We start from the raw sequence: 16,870 nt of genomic DNA on the forward strand, positions 1-16,870 counted from the left end.
TTTAAATATACATCTAATAGGAATTACATACAAGAGCTGTGCCTATCACTCTGGAACAGGGTCAATCTGGACTCATCAGACCACATGACCTTTTTCCATTGAAACACAGTCCAATTTTTATGCTCTCAATCAAACTGATGGTTATTTAAAGAATGAGAAGCAAATCACTGCATCAGCCAGAGTTAAAGAACTTGTTGCTCACCCAGTGGAAGTATTTGCTTAGTTTAATCTAAATGTTTTTTAGGCCAGGCAACATATAGAGTATTTGTGTTAATGCCACTTTTGTTCATACTGTTATATGCAACGATAATGTAAGACCATGTTGAAATAATAGTCATAGAAGTCATTGAAAATATGTTACTTCCTGTGAATAATGTAACAGAATATAATACAAAGTACATTTAAGGGTATGTATTCTGTAATCTTTAAAATAATGCATATTCACACATATTTCTTACCTGTAAAAAGGCTATATGTTTCTGTAAAGAAAAGCAAAATGGAGTTAATACAGATACAGTCATGCCAAACTAGATGAAAATATAACAATTTAAATGAAAAAAGGAAAGTGATCGAGATTACCATGGCTTTTATGATACGGTCAATGGTATTGTTGTTTATTTGTGGTTTATTATTAACAGTGTCTACAACTATGTAGTCGTCTCGGTAGACATCAGAGGGAGAGCTGGCCATCTCTTTCATTCCATATTTGTCAAAAACCCTGGACGCTGCCACTGCAAAAATCTGGATCCCATGCTCCCTTGCTTTCTCCACCATCGCCTTCATGCCCCCACATGGGTTTGCTGTTACGTGTCCGTCACTGATGATCACGGAGAAGAGAACGGCGTCCGTCCCTGAGTAGTGTTGGGTCATTTGTTCTGTCATGTTTTTGATGGCACAGTCTGTGTGGGTGCCTTTGCCCAGGTACTCGATCTTAGCCAACTGCCTGATGAAGTTGGTCTTGGTCGTGAAGGAGCTGATATCCTCCTTGTCCTCGGAGTAGTGCAGGCCTCCTATGGACCATTTGATCTCGACCCAGCCCATGTAGTCCTCATCATTCAGCTTGTCGACAAAGATCTTAGTGAACTCCTTGACGACCCTAACAAGTTGTCCAGGTGGAGACACTTGCAAGGCGATGGTCTCTGAGGTGTCGATGGTAAAAAACAACCTGATGGGACATGGGATCTTCCCTGTGGACAACAGAGCATCGGTAATTACGCTAATTGTCACAAAGGCGTATTTGTTAGACTGTAACGGAATTATACAGTCGTGGAAAAAATTATTAGACCACCAAAAGTCATCAAAAACAATGGTAATGCAATCAAGTACTAACTCCTGTTTGTATCCTCTGTCTAAAACAGACAGAAAAGAAAACATTGAATGCCTAAAAGCACTGTTTTTGTCAGTACAATGCCATAGCTACTGATGTAAGAACAGAAGTGATTTTGGTTATAATAATAAAAAAAAAAAACATGGAGAAAGCTAGATATCAGCTCTGAAATTAAACTCTTTTGAGCTATTTTTTGTTGTTAACATTATATTTGTCCAAACAAATGTACCTTTAGTTGTACCAGGCATTAAAATGAACAAGAAATTGAAGAAAACAAGGGTGGTCTAACAATTTTTTACACAACTGTACATGGAGCATCTTTGCATTTAACAAGTACAGACATTAAAAACTGGGGATTGACTGATCAGGGCTGATATGAAAACAATTATTATAAATGACAAATAAAACTAATCACTGACTCATATTTGCAACCAGTAAATATTTGTGATAGAAATAAAAATCGGGGTATCAACTTTTAGAGCAAGTCCAACACAAAATTTGTAAAATCAAATACAGAAAATGCTAAATGTTAACAATATTTATTTGGAAGGATGGAGCAGAAGATTGATGGACTGGGGTGGCATTGACAGTGATATGGGCGCTACACTGGTCTGTATAGATATAGATAGAGACAGAGATAGAGATCGACTTTATTTCGAACATATGTGGTAACTGCTGTGGTAATGTGGGACCTGAACCAAAAAACAAAGCTCTTAATTTACTGGTCAGTCTACATTTCTACCCTTATCTATGGCCATGAGCTGTGGGTAATGACCAAAAGAATGAGATCACGATAACAAGTGGTGGAAATACTTTTTTTTCCTGCAGGGTGGCTGGGTTCTCCGTTAGAGATGGGGTGGAGAGTTCACCCCGATCCAAATAAGTGTAGGGAGGGAGGGGCAGACTATAGATAATCAGAAAGTATTATATTAATTAGGGATGGGAATTTTATTTACTCTTTTAAGTTGAATAATCAAATCAATTTAAGCCGATTAGTCATGATTAAGACATCAAAATAAAAAAAAAACCCTTAACATGAAGAAAAGTCAATACTGATAATTGTGGAGGGTGGATTGATTAATTAACAAGTGCAACTAATTATTTGCATCAGACCTGCACATCTTTAATGTTAATATTGTAAACGTATATAAAACTGATGATACTGTTAACTGGGAAAGTGTAAATATCATCTCCGATAACCTGTATTTATCTTCTATTTTATCCACCATGACTGATCATCAGATCAAATACTCACTTTTTTTTATGATTGTGTGAAATTATTAGCAATATTTTTTAAAATTCAACATCTGACAAGTTAAATTCATTAAACCATTTGGCCTCCAGCAACTTGCTCACAGCACCATGAGATTGATTACATGTCATGAGTTTGTCGAAGATGAAATGAGAAAAAGCATTTATTTATTTCCTAGTATACTTTATTTACAATCCCTCCAGTTTAATGGGAAAATCATAAGAAATATTGTTGAAATATTACTACTATGACAGCCATCTTAAAGGCATTTCAACATTGTTTTGGGTTAGCTGACACTAGTTACAATTTTACTGCAGCTGTATGTCATATTGATCTTATTGAATGACCAATAATCAGTATCATATCATCGCTGTTTTAAAGTAATGGCCTAAGTCATAATTTTCAAGTTATTAAAAAAACAGAAGAAACTGAACCAAATATAGAGTTTATGATGATTTACGTTGTTGTTTTTTTAAATCTGAAAATGAGGCCAATATTTTAAGAAGAAGGTGACATTATTGGTCCTTGTAAGAGCCAAAATATGATGATAATAGGCTAGAATGAATGTTTACAAGTTTATTTTAAATCATCATCATCATCATCATAACCTTCATTTAAACTTGGAGATATATTGAGGATGCAACCTCATTTACAATATAGCCGAGACAAAACAAGACAAGATTTGAAACATCCAATGGACATATCAGAAATACCGAAAAGTAAAAAAGTGACAAAGACAAATTTAAAACAGAGAACTCTACTTCAAAACAGGAGCAGCCAGAGGTAAAATAATAAGTAATTAAGGATTTAAATTGTCCTAATGATAAAAGTGTGGTAAGTTTCAGATGGTTTTGGAGAGTGTTCCAGGTTTCAGGTGCACAGTAAGAAAAACCCACTTTCCCAAAAATCAGTTAAAAAAAAAAAAAGTTCACTTACAGTTTCTATTTCACAGTATATTTTAGGGTAATCTGTGCAAACATAAAAATGCCTTATTAATTGTAACATTACTTAATGCTCCATTACAGACAGAGAGTGAGTTATGTGACATCTGCAGCACAATCAGACTGTGCATGGGAGCATACAGCTTTTTACCTCCGCCAAGGAGGTTATGTTTTTGGTGGTGTTGGTTTGTCTGTCTGTTTGTCCGTCTGTCCGTGTGCAAGATAACTCAAAACATTAGGGACGGATTTGGATGAAAATTATAGGAAATGTTGATACTGGCACAAGGAACAAATGATTAAATCTGGGTGGTGATCAGGGGGGTGAGGGGCAGTGATCTGCCTTGGTGGAGGTCCACGCTCTCAGAGTGTTTTTTCTAGTCTAATGTGTGGTATGATGTAAATCGAGTTTTAAACTAGATTACATCTCCTTTCATCCATGTCAGAATGATTGTGCCCACAGCTCATAGGCCTATGTGTTTTTTTGGACACATACAGCCGTGGAAAAAATTAATAGACCACCCTTGTTTTCTTCAGTTTCTTGTTCATTTTAATGCCTGGTACAACTAAAGGTACATTTGTTTGGACAAATATAATGATAACAACAAAAATATCTTATGAGAGTTTAATTTCAGAGCTGATATCTAGACATTTTTCATGGTTTTCTTGATAATAACCAAAATCATTTAAGTTCTTACATCAGTAGCTATGGCATTGTACTGACAAAAACAGTGCTTTTAAGCATTCTATGTTTTCTTTTCTGTCTGTTTTAGTCACATGATACACACAGGAGTTAGTACTTGACTGCACAACCATTGTTATTGATGACTTTTGAAGTTCTAATAATTTTTTCTGCAACTGCAGAAGGAAGGCCACTATAGGCCTAAAAGGAAAATAGTACATCAGTTTATCCCTAGGCTTCATTAGATACTGTGCATCCAAACACAACATTCTAAGTAAATACATCCACTCACTCTGACAGATGTTTGGGGCCGGAGGTGAAGGTGGCCTTGGAGGTGGGATTACTGGTGGACTGTCCTGTTGTCCAGGCACCGGTCTGGGCCCCCGAGGGCCGACTTGCCCGAGTGCAGCTTGGAGTGTGCATAGAAAGATGAACCCTGAAATCTTCAACATTTTCCTGCAACTGGCCCCGGACTCCCCTGAAATAAAACGATACACAGAGGAGCCGGTGGGACAGTTGGTGAAAGCTTTCTTTTTACTCCAAAGTTAAATGCAGGAAATAGCTGTCAGACAAGTGAGTCTTCACAGAAGGCGTCTCCACAGAGCTTAGGAATGTTTATCGTTGTTTTAAACAATGTCAGAGAAAAACCCCCGCTGTGTGGAAAAAGAGGACAATATTTAAATTATATCTCAAATAGAATTTTTTGTAGCTGCAATCACTGATGGGAGAACTATTCCTATCTTTTACATCATACCAAACTGACAAAAAAAAATTCACCACCACAAGTAAAAGTATGGATACCACACTGTGAAAACACCTCATTACAGGAGATGAGATGAACTTTATTTACCCCCTAAGGGAAATAGTCACAACAGTAAGTTAGAAATATGCATTGTGGGCCGATTTAAAGTCAATCAAATGTTTAACTGACATTGAGGTTTGTACAGTCTGATGGAGGAAGCATCTTCTGATCTCATAAGTAAAATTTCTGCATAATTATTAAGTATCTATCTGCAAAATGTACTCAATAGGAAAAGTACGTATAAGTTGCAGTGCAGTAAAATAGTCTCTGTCAATGTTTTACGATTATATATGAAATTTCTGGATTCATTATAGTGCTGTTGAACTTCATTTTCACCATGTAGTTTAATTCCAGCAATCCATAATAATTGAACATATTCACGTTTCTTCACTGGCTGATTTTGTGACGAAGCATTGCGGGTTTCCAAAGACTTTGTGGAACTTTCTCAACCCGTAAAGTAAACACTTAATCCTTCAGTTTATCATAAGTATCAAAACACCCTTGAAGATGCATCATTTTTACTGGACACGAAAGAGGTGGAGACGTGTATCCAGTGGAGAGAAAAGTATAATATTAACCTCTGAGATGAAGTGAAGTAGAAAGAAAAAAATTAAAGTACCTTAAATCTGTGTTTACGTACAAAACTAAAAGTAAAAGTATGTATTTACATTCCATCACAGTCCTGCACCTGTTCAGTGTAAACCCTGAAGGAATCCTATCGGAGTAAATGAGTGTTTGGTGCTGCTGCTGCTGATGAAGAATTTTTACATCCAGCATCAAGTTATTAAAACACACAGTAAACAGTTGATCTTCACCTCAGGGCTTCTCTGTAAACAACACATTTAAAGCAGAACTAAACAACTCGGCACCTGTGTGTGTCATGCTATGGCTTGTTTGTTTATTGTACTGATTAATTGCTTTTTCTCATTTGTATTTATTATTTGGAGCATCTTGTCTATTTTATGAGTCTCTAAATAAAGACTGATCGATTAACTCAGTATATTTAGTAAGTAGTTTCATTTTATGCTGCTTCATGTTTCTACTCCATACATTTCTGTGGGAAATATCTATCTATCTATCTATCTATCTATCTATCTATCTATCTATCTATCTATCTATCTATCTATCTATCTATCTATCTATCTATCTATCTATCAAAAACAAAACAAAAGATATGCACGACAAATGCAGTATTTTGATGTGATATAAAAGATACACTCCATAATGACAGACTTTGACATGTATTTGTAGGGAAAAAAACAATATTCAATTTTTTATTTAATTTATTTAATTATTATTTTAATTGAAATATCTTGTCCATTTTATAAATCTGTAAATAAAGACTGATTGATTAACTCAGTATATTTAGTTAAGTAGTTTCATTTTATTCTGCTTTATGCTTCTACGCCACACATTTCAGTGGGAAATATCTATCTATCTATCTATCTATCTGTCTGTCTGTCTGTCTGTCCGTCCGTCCGTCCATCCATCCATCCATCTATCTATCTATCTATCTATCTATCTATCTATCTATCTATCTATCTATCTATCTATCTATCTATCTATCTATCTATCTATCTATCAAAAACAAAACAAAAGATATGCACGACAAATGCAGTATTTTGATGTGATATAAATGATATACTCCATAATGACAGACTTTGACATGTATTTGTAGGGAAAAAAATAATATTTATTCAATTTTTTATCTAATTTATTTAATTATTATTTTAATTGAAACATCTTGTCCATTTTATAAATCTGTAAATAAAGACTGATTGATTAACTCAGTATATTTAGTTAAGTAGTTTCATTTTATGTTGCTTTATGCTTCTATGCCACACATTTCAGTGGGAAATATCTATCTATCTATCTATCTATCTATCTATCTATCTATCTATCTATCTATCTATCTATCTATCTATCTATCTATCTATCTATCTATCTATCTATCTATCTATCTATCTATCCATCCATCTATAAAAACAAAAGATATGCACGACAAATGCAGTATTTTGATATGATATAAATTATATACTCCACAATGACAGACTTTGACATGTATTTACAGTGATAAAAACAATATTTAATATTATCTAATTAAAAAACTAATGGAAAAAATACAGTTTAGCTGAAATACTTCCAATTCAGAGTACTTACACAATGGGATGCTTATACTCAAGGTAAATAATCTGAATACTTCTTTCACCTGTCATTCAAATAAAAGGAAGCTGATTTTTGCTGTTTGTAATGTTAGTCAACTAAAAACATCAGTAAGAATATAGATGTAATGTGAGTTTCAGACCCAAAGGAGACGCAACATTTTTCTTTTGAGTCTTAGTTTGGGAATTCCGGGTCTAGACTGTGGATGCTCTGGATGTATACACTCTAAAAAAAAAACTATATTCACTTGGAAAACACACAAGTCATAGTTAAACAGTCCAGACTACCAGAAGTCTGATGATGACATGTATTTTGTTTGTGCAAACGCTCCTCACATTGCTGCAAACATTTGGGAAAGTTGTCATAAAGTTGTGGTTTACTCACCGAGTGGAACCCACTGAGGCTGTAAAATCCAAACTGCGAATTCAGGCTCTCAGGAAATTCAAGCAATTTTCACTAACTGTACACTGGAGATAATCATCTCAAACGGAAGGCTCTGTATCAGCGGACTGGGCTCGGTCAGGGTCAGGTCTCAGACCACGGACGCCCGGAGTTATCCTCTGGCTTTGCGCATGCGCAGAGGGTGATCAATGTTCAAGTCAGCGTGTGTTTGGAATATCAGCAGGAGAAAACAGTAGGGAATGAAATGATGGCGTTAGCCCTGCGAGTCAATGGTTTCACGTAAACACAACAGGCTACAATAGTGAATTTATCCACATGTGACAGAAGGTCTTTGCAGACTGTTGGAGTCCACTGCTTCATAGGCTGCCTTACATGGAGACAGCAGAGCACACTCATGGTCTGTTTATGCCTCAAGACCACACAACATAAAACATGTCAAGTTGGAATTTTAACTGCAGAAACCATCCAAATGTCCACTTCATATACCATACAGAATCAAGGCCAAATGGTAAACTATTAGATGCTAATAAACACAACAAATGAATAATGATAAATAAGTAAAATAGAAGAGCTCTCAGTACACAGATCTGCACCTAGGCCAATAGTCCACTATTGTTCTGATTTCACTATATTATTAAACCTCAAACAAACCACAAATAATGATGTCCAGGATGTTTCCTCTTTAGTGTCATTTGGTGTCATAGGTTGTTACCTTCTCCAGGAGGTATTGTGATCACTTTGCTTTGTGTGTTTGTTTGTTTTTTTGTTAGCAACTTTACAGGAAAACTATTCCAACTATCTTTACCAAATTGTACCCACAGATAGGCCTAGGCCCTGGGACCAACCCATTAAATTTTGGGCCAAGTAGGCCAAAGTTCAAGGTCACAGCAAGGTCACAAAATCTCATATTTTCCTATCTTTCATTATTGAGCAATTTTTGAAAATTCATAAAAAATTCAAAATGACTCCGATAAGCCTCCAATTTGATCCACCCGTAGCTTATAACAATATCTTGTATCTGGCACAAAATTGTCCACATCCACTGTGGAATGTGGACTCTGGACATTTCAATTTAACATTGACAATCCCATTTACCACACATTTTTCATTATAACTCAACAAATATTGATTGGAATTTAATATAATTTGACATACATGTGACTGGTACCAAGCTTCAACTTTTTCTGCTGTATGGAACAGCCTTGAAACTGTTTAATTTAAAAAGAAATAGTTGATCCACACATCCACACATGCTTGGCGGAGGTTTGCATTCTCTGAGGACTTGTTCAACAATGGTTTTTTGGGTTTTTTTTGTTATGCTGAGCACATTTTTCTTCAGAAGTGGATTCTGAAGAAATTTTCAGGAAATGTTGATACTGGAACTGGGGTGGGGGGGCTGATCTGGTTTGGCAGAGGCCTGCGCCCACCGAAGGCTTTTCTAGAGACTTTTTCTGTTTTTTCTTTTCATGGGATGATGGAAACAGAATTTTCCCTAGGTATAGATTAAGTTTATCTGTCTCTGTATCTGCAGATATAGGTTTTTTTTGGTCAATATTTCTCCTTCTTTTTCTTCTTCTTCTTGTTTAATGAAAAACGTCTATTGAACTCAGTCCAAATATTTCCTCTGATGTCAGGAAACATCACTTTAGAATAATGGCAGTAAGCAGTTGGAGCACTGACTTTGAATAGAGGGTTTTAATTTTGTTACAAAATGATAAACTGGAGCAGTCACTTAAACTCCTTAGTGAAGGCAATAGAAAGGATAGTAATTCTATTTTTTGTTTTCTTTGAAATTTAATGTGTAAGATTCACATATGGGCATGGTCGGTTGATTGATTGATTGATTGATTTATGTATCTATCTCAAAAACGAATGTCAAAGTAGAAAAAATAAATAAACAAAACACTTAAGCATAAGACATATAATATATATTTGAAAAGGAGTGAGAAGAAGCATAAGTTATAAACTCCCACCCCTTCTCCTTAAATAATTAATAACAGTAATAATCTTTCTAGTCTAATCATATCTATACTATATACTATAATATGCCTGATACTTATCATTAAATAATTTGGTTTCTGGCTTTATATTATTATGAACAAATATAATAATATTTGGATAGGCTACACAATGCAGTCTTTTCACTAGTTTCTATGCAGAGAACACAGGTGGGGTTTTTTTTGGTAAAAATCCTGACACATTTTGTCAGTTTTGTTCTTCATTGCTTTTCTTATGTTCCTCTACAAACACCATAGACTGTACATAAGTATTACAGGGACTGTGACACTACCCACTGGTTTCTGAACTTCCATTTTGAAGCCAGTAGTTTCCAATGTGACCGTTGTCCTGCTGTCTTATTTACTCTGAGTTAAAGGAACAAAACGCAGGATTTCTCCCCAAAATTACCATTACAGTGTTGAGAATAAAGAGCGCTGAATTTCTGCTGAAGATGCCAATGCATGGGATTATAGAGAAATGAACTGAATATATTTACACTGATGGAGTAATGAATCACTCTGCCGGTCTCCCATGGTGAGGAAAACAAACGACAATGGGCCTTTGACCAAAACGTTAGAAAGTGATGAGATGGGATGAGGACCACTAAGAAACAAAGAGATAAAGAAAGTGACAAAGTGATGAAACCTAGAATCACTGTTGTTTTTATCATTGGGCACAGCTCTAAATGAAAAGAATGTATTTGATGCTGAAATGGCAGCTTTTCATCTACACGGAGGGAGTCTGATTATGAGGCTTATGAAGGCATAAAGTTATTATGTGATGTTATTATTTTTGCTAAATTGGCAGTTTGCTGATCCATCATTTAGATTAAACTGTGACAATTCTGACCTTATTTGGGCGATTCCAAACAGGTCTTTAGTGCAGCTACTGACAACACAAACCGTACAGAAAATAGAAGTGATTTGTAGTTTTACTGTGTCTGTTTTCAGTCTAAGAACAGAGCTAAGCTAACAGAGCTATAATGTAAACTATCAGCTGATGCAACACATGAAGGTTATGAGACACTGTGTTATTTAAATCAACTGTTAAAATAAGAAGCTGGGTCCGATCAAGTGAAAGTGAACATCAACATGAAAAAGTAAATTTGCACACATCATTTATCAAGCGGGCTCACTTTTTATTTAGAGAGGAACTGTTATCTTTTTTAAAATACCACTTGTAGAAAAAAAGTTACAACTGATTTTATCGATTGTACTTCTTACACCATAGCCATAGCTCGAATTTGACACTACAAGTTATATCTAAAAAATATGAAAATTTATTCAGTCTGTTGATTATACAGATGATTGTTAAGTTTCAAGAATTACATTTTCATTGTATTGTGAATATTATTGATATTTATGAGTTTGAGTTGTTTAAAAGGCCCTGTCCACGTGTTACCACAAAAATACCAATTTCTAATTTTCAAGTTACTTATAATTCAGATATTTGAGTGAAACTTTCAGGAAATAATGATCTTTTGATACATTTTAGGTGATACCTACACTGGTAAAGCGTTGTCCACGTGTTACTATGGCAGCCTGTCCACATGTTACCACATTCTCATGTCAATACAAAAGAGACTTTTTGATATTTTACTCCAAAATTTATTTTCAGCATAGTTGAACATAATATCTAAAGGGTTTTATCCTACTTGATATCAATTTCTGCCGAGAACCGCATGTTTTGAACGTTTGTGTAAAGCTTAAAAAATTATGTCAGTTTCAAGTCCACGTGTTACCAAGCAGTAATTTGCCATTTTTCACCTAAAAATTTTATCTCCTCAAATTTTGTTATACATAATGTTAAAGTGCTTATAAATACCTATTCAAATATGTATAATACATGCATATAAGTTACTCTGCTTACATAACAGATACTATTGAACACCAAATGTGTCACCGCTTGATTGGACCCAGCTATGAGTTTTAATTTGAAGATGATACCATAATATAGTGTTGATACGTTGGTGGTTTTGCTAGTCCTAAGTATGTTCTGGTGTGTGACTTACCCCTGCTGTTGAAAGTTTGGAATATGATACTGCATATAAACCCTTTAATGTAAGAGATTGACCGGTGGCGAGAATGACATGTTACTTTACAAACACCAGTTTCCATCAAAGGGTCTCAGTAGCTTTTCATATATTTTCCTTCTAAGACTATTTTCCATTTTCCATTTAACTTCCTTTTAGTTTATTAAATGATTGCTTCCTCCCAATATTCACAGGACGATAATAAAACTGCACATTTGAACCTGATGACACTAACACCAGAGCTCAAGCTTTTATCTTGCTGCCATGAGATGCATTGCCTCTTGAAGGACGTTATTCCTTTTAGACACTGTAGATAGATTATTACAGATGACCCGCCTGTCTTTTCATGCCTCTATGATTTTATTCAGTATTTAATAAATCAAGGGCAGGGACGTGTCTTTTCTGCAGGAACTGTCGCAAGGTCACCGACTGGTCCCTGTGATTGAAACGTTATGCTTCATTTAATTTTAGTATTTAAAAACAAGAACAGATATGCGTTGGTGAAAATATTATGCAAGGTGTGGCGTGTGAAGTGTTGAGCCTTACAGCGAGTTTTCCTGTAGCTGGCCAAGGATTCACAACATTAACACAAATGGCTGAATTATTGCAACCTTCAGCCTCTGTGTATGATGAATATATTAATGTGATATACGTTTTTATCAGTGTATAGTAATAATTCACATCTTTATGTCCAGAATCATGGACGCTTCCATTGGTGCATGAATACACCATATTTAAGATGTAGAAATCTGCATGCAGGCTTGGCATGAGGTGTCAGAGAATATGTGAAAAATGTGAACCTCATCTAAACCAGTTGTTGTTTATATAGTTCTCTGACATGCACATTACTTTGGGGATTCAGCTACGCATATTATTTCATCCTCAGTAGGAGGGAGCTCACTGACTACAAAAAGACTGAAAGCTTACAATATGGTGACAAACATACAAGAGGTAGAAAAACAGGCTGTCTCTAGAAAACATTTTTCTGTAAAATTTTGCTGATTAAAACCTTGTCAAAAATGAGCTGAAACAAACTGAGCTGCTTTAGATGTGACGAGAATATGCTGTAACTGTGCAAACCTGCATTCACAATACAAACAACACAGGACAAGCATTTTCAAATGAGGGGGCTTTGGGAATACTGCAATTTCAGATTAGACGTCTACAGGTAAATGCCCCAGTTTGAGAGCTGCATTTTAATCAGGTCACACGCTGTAGTCTGACATTTTGTGACTAACAGTGGGAATGCATTAGTGTACACTGCTGTCTATTTATTGGCATTCAACTGCAGTAAGCCCGAGAATTCCCTCATCAGGGGCTCAATTAAGAGAAATGCAGTGATACTACCATTGACCTGCTCACACGGTGCTGGAGCTGTTTAAAGAGCACCCAAATGTGTGGAGGGTGGGTGTGCATTTCTGAGGAGATGCTGAGTGAGCAAGCGAGCGATTAAGAGAGAGCCAGGCAATGTGAGATTTTCCCTTCTGGGCAGCAGTCGTTTTAAACGCCTGCTGCATCCAGATGAACATTTACAGGTAGAGCGACTGTGCATCAAACGTTACACTGACCTCCACAAATAGGGTCTTATACATTAGTATTATGATGACAATGTGAACTGCACACATTTACATGCACAGATGTCTTCTCCTGTATATCTGGTGACTTCTGGTCTGTTATTAAATGCGTTTTTCTGGGAGAGGATCTCTGAAGTGACTTTAGCAAACCTTATGAGATGCACAACGGTGGTCAAGAATACACATTCAGTCACAGCGGGAAACTACTGAACTAAAAGCACCACAGTATTATGGCACTGTATGCATGTACCTGCCCAGCAGACGTATGCCAAGCAGACCAAGTTAACCAGTAGGTTTTAATAAAGCATAGTGAAACAGCAAGATTTTCCCCTCAGGATTGGGTAAAAATGTGGAATTGTTTTACAAACATTTGAGTAACATAATCACTTTACTGAGTGCGTGTGAATATCTATGAACTGTTCAGTGTAAGTAAAGCCTACCTACTGTATGACATAATTATTTAATGCATGAATTAATACAAAATGCATTATTCATTATGTTTCTACCACATTAGTCTACACGTAATTGATTATCAGTAAAGAAATGTTAATTCTAAGTTTCATCACATAGGAATTAATTAACGTCCAATCAAGTTGGATTTCAGCTTGATAAAAATATATGTAACTGTTATGTGTATATTTTATGTAAATACACCTGGGTAGGGGATTAATAAAACAGTGTGTGAAAAACAGGTCTGTCCTTTATATGACATGATTACTTTTTTCTGTGGGCAGGATTTGTTTTCTCTGTATGCATTTCATTATGTAAAATATTTGTATCCAATAAACACAGCAATGCACCATAAAATTATTATTAATTCATTCATTCGTTCCTTTTTTCATTCGTTGTGTGTATGCCTCTCTATATGTATGTGTAGTTTATGCTTATGTATATGTATGTATATATGTATGTGTATGTGTAGTAAACTGTATGTATGTATATGTATATGTATGTGTATTATGTTTGAATATATATATATATATGTGTGTGTGTGTGTGTGTGTGTGTGTGTATATGTATATGTATGTATATATACGTATATGTATATGAATGTATATTTACGTAGTGTATATGTATGTGTATATGTATATATATGTGTAAGCACATAGTTTAATTTGGTTTCATACCAGTAGTGTATTTTCTTTAGAAAATATTGTCATTTTAAATATTTAAGCATTATTTCTGTCCGCTTTCAGGTTTGCAATGCACTGGGCAAATACATAAATGTGAAATTAAATTTTCATGTGACTGAACTCTTATTGGATCACAGGTCACGTATGAAGTATATGTGGACATTTCTTCACTGGATCCATGAACTGGTGTGTACTAATCACATAAAATGATATTCACTTGGCCATTTGTTGATGATAAACAACAGAAATCAATGATACATCTGCAATAGTTCAAGCCTTAAATGATGAGTAATGCATTAGTTTAATATTACTTAACCCTTACATTCTGTTCAGGGAAGATCTGACCTGTGATGAGTTGAGAAAAGACCTTTTTTTTTAGTCTGGAAGGTAATGATTTTTGCTGGAGAGACCCAAAATGTGCAAATATCTTTCAAAAAAATTCGACCAAATCTGAGATGGACTGGAGGCCTCAGTTTCAATAAAATGTATTTAAGTCATTAAGGTCGTTACGTTTTACAGTAAAAATTTTTTTTCCATGAACAAGTTGTGTGAAACTGTAAGAAGACACTCCTTGTTGTTTGAAACATTAAGGAATACTCATCTATTTAATGCCAGATCAAATATTCATTCAGTTTCAGTAGATCTTTGGTTCTGTTATACAGATACTAGTTTTGAACTGGACCAAACCCTGAAGATTTTAAAGGTTAAATGTCTGATTGCATCTTTATTAAATGTTCCTGTTTTCTGCTTTTGGTCCTCATATGCAGTACATCCATAAACCACCAGGAGGGAACACAAGTTACCAAAACGTGACTAAGAATCACAGCGGATCATATATGACATTACAGATCACCCTTCATCCCTCTACCACTCTAGAGGCTGTTTACTTTAAATAAAACACCTGAATATTTCATGTGAATGGTTTCATTGATTTCCGCTCTCAGGCTCCAATGGTATGGTGACAGCTCAGAGATTAATCCTCCTGTCACCTCCTGTCTTAAATATGGACTTCATACATATGTGAATATTTGTTGTGAATCGAATTAAGTGCTCTCTGAGTTCCCCAATTTCCATGTGTATGTGCGTTTTTTTTCTCTCTGTGATGATTCATCCAGTAGATGGTGCACCCCCTGACCCTGTACAGGAATAAATGCTAGTGCAGAAAGGATGCTCCCCTTTCTGCATTCATAAAGTAAAAGCATCTGACCATGAATGTTAAATCTTCCTCTACTGCAATTTCTGCTAGCATTGTCACTGGCCAGTGATGCTTTTTTGCCTCTCGATAATGTGTGTAATTTTATCTCACATCAACAGGGACGAACGACTCTTCAAAATGCTGCTTTTCATTTTCAGAGAAGTTGCATGGAGTGAATGCATTGCAGTCTGCCAATGTGACTCAGACTTCAGATGACCTGCTTGAATAGCACATTAGCTGTATGCAATTTACCCACTTTCAAAGGTTCAGTGTTCTATATAGTCTGCAAAAAATCCTTTTTGGGTCAATTTTCTGCAGATGAAAGCAATGCTTATAATGGTTTATTACACTGTACACCAACCTGGAGAGGGCCAGCCCACCTGAATCCATTCTTCTCTATAACTTTGTTCACTGATTTTCCCTTACAAAATATACGGATATCTTAAAATGCAGTACCTTAATTTTTTTTGTAATGATCCCTTAAACTGGAATATTGCAAAAGCACTTTCAATTTGGCCTCCTTTTACACTAAAAGAGAAGTGTTAGGGTTATGCAGTGATTACATTAGACCTGAGCCTGAAGAGGTTTTAGTGCTGAAGCTTAAACTGTGAATGGAAATTGTGCCCTGTCTTGTTTTTTAAGCAGGTCTGTTTAACATGCAGCATGTTTTACTGTGAAATGAAATAGATATGAATAGATTAGATATACAGTATATGCAGCGCAGTTATATTTTTCAGCTGCTGAAGGAATCTATCCTGTATTAATCCTGAAAGACAGCATTTATTCCATACATTTCTAACAGTTTTGTTATTTTTTTGTCAACAGTGCCTTTGAGCTTTGTTTTATCAAAGCTTGGTTTATATGTCAGCAGCTGTGAATTCAAAAAGACAAGGTGTGAAGAGAAGTGAGGCAGTTATATTCATGGTGAACTCTCCGCAACCTCGCAGCTCCTTGTACGTTAGTTCTATACAGAAGCTCCCACCCATTGATATCAGCACTTCATAGCTTAAATAATTCAGCACAAAATCACGGTGCTACGTGATTCTGTGCAGATACTATACTCCTGGCATTTGATTATTATGAGAAACAGCAGAGTTGCAAAATAGCTCATCCAGCAGGTAACGTAAACATTAATTACAAATGAAATTGAAGGCTGAACAGAATGTTTTTTTTAGAGAAGCATAATACACTTTACCTTCATGCTTATTAACACATCCAGCTGAATTACTTTGCTCTTTCTGATTGTACAAATTACATCAATGGTTCCCTATGGATATATTAAAGAAACATAAGAGTGAAAAAAAAGTGGAATAAGGTTTGCTTTAAGAATGTTATATCAGATGTGTTTTTAAGTCATGATATATTTTAATGTA

At 35.4% G+C, this 16,870-nt stretch overlaps 1 protein-coding gene across 1 annotated transcript in view; it reads right to left on the reverse strand.

Moving 5' to 3' along the window:
* The window catches only part of LOC115412610 (collagen alpha-2(VI) chain-like), a 29,968-nt gene extending 22,268 nt beyond the window's left edge, over positions 1–7,700 (reverse strand). Inside the window, exons 1-4 of the mRNA XM_030125206.1 lie at positions 7,549–7,700; positions 4,492–4,677; positions 580–1,187; positions 459–479 (exon numbers count right to left, since the gene is read on the reverse strand). Coding sequence (XP_029981066.1) covers positions 459–479; positions 580–1,187; positions 4,492–4,651 — 789 coding nt within the window. The 5' untranslated portion in view covers positions 4,652–4,677; positions 7,549–7,700. The remainder of the gene's footprint in view (positions 1–458; positions 480–579; positions 1,188–4,491; positions 4,678–7,548) is intronic.
* Between the last annotated feature and the right edge of the window lie 9,170 nt (positions 7,701–16,870).

Source organism: Sphaeramia orbicularis, chromosome 21 (assembly GCF_902148855.1).
Source record: "Sphaeramia orbicularis chromosome 21, fSphaOr1.1, whole genome shotgun sequence".
NCBI lineage: Eukaryota > Metazoa > Chordata > Actinopteri > Kurtiformes > Apogonidae > Sphaeramia > Sphaeramia orbicularis.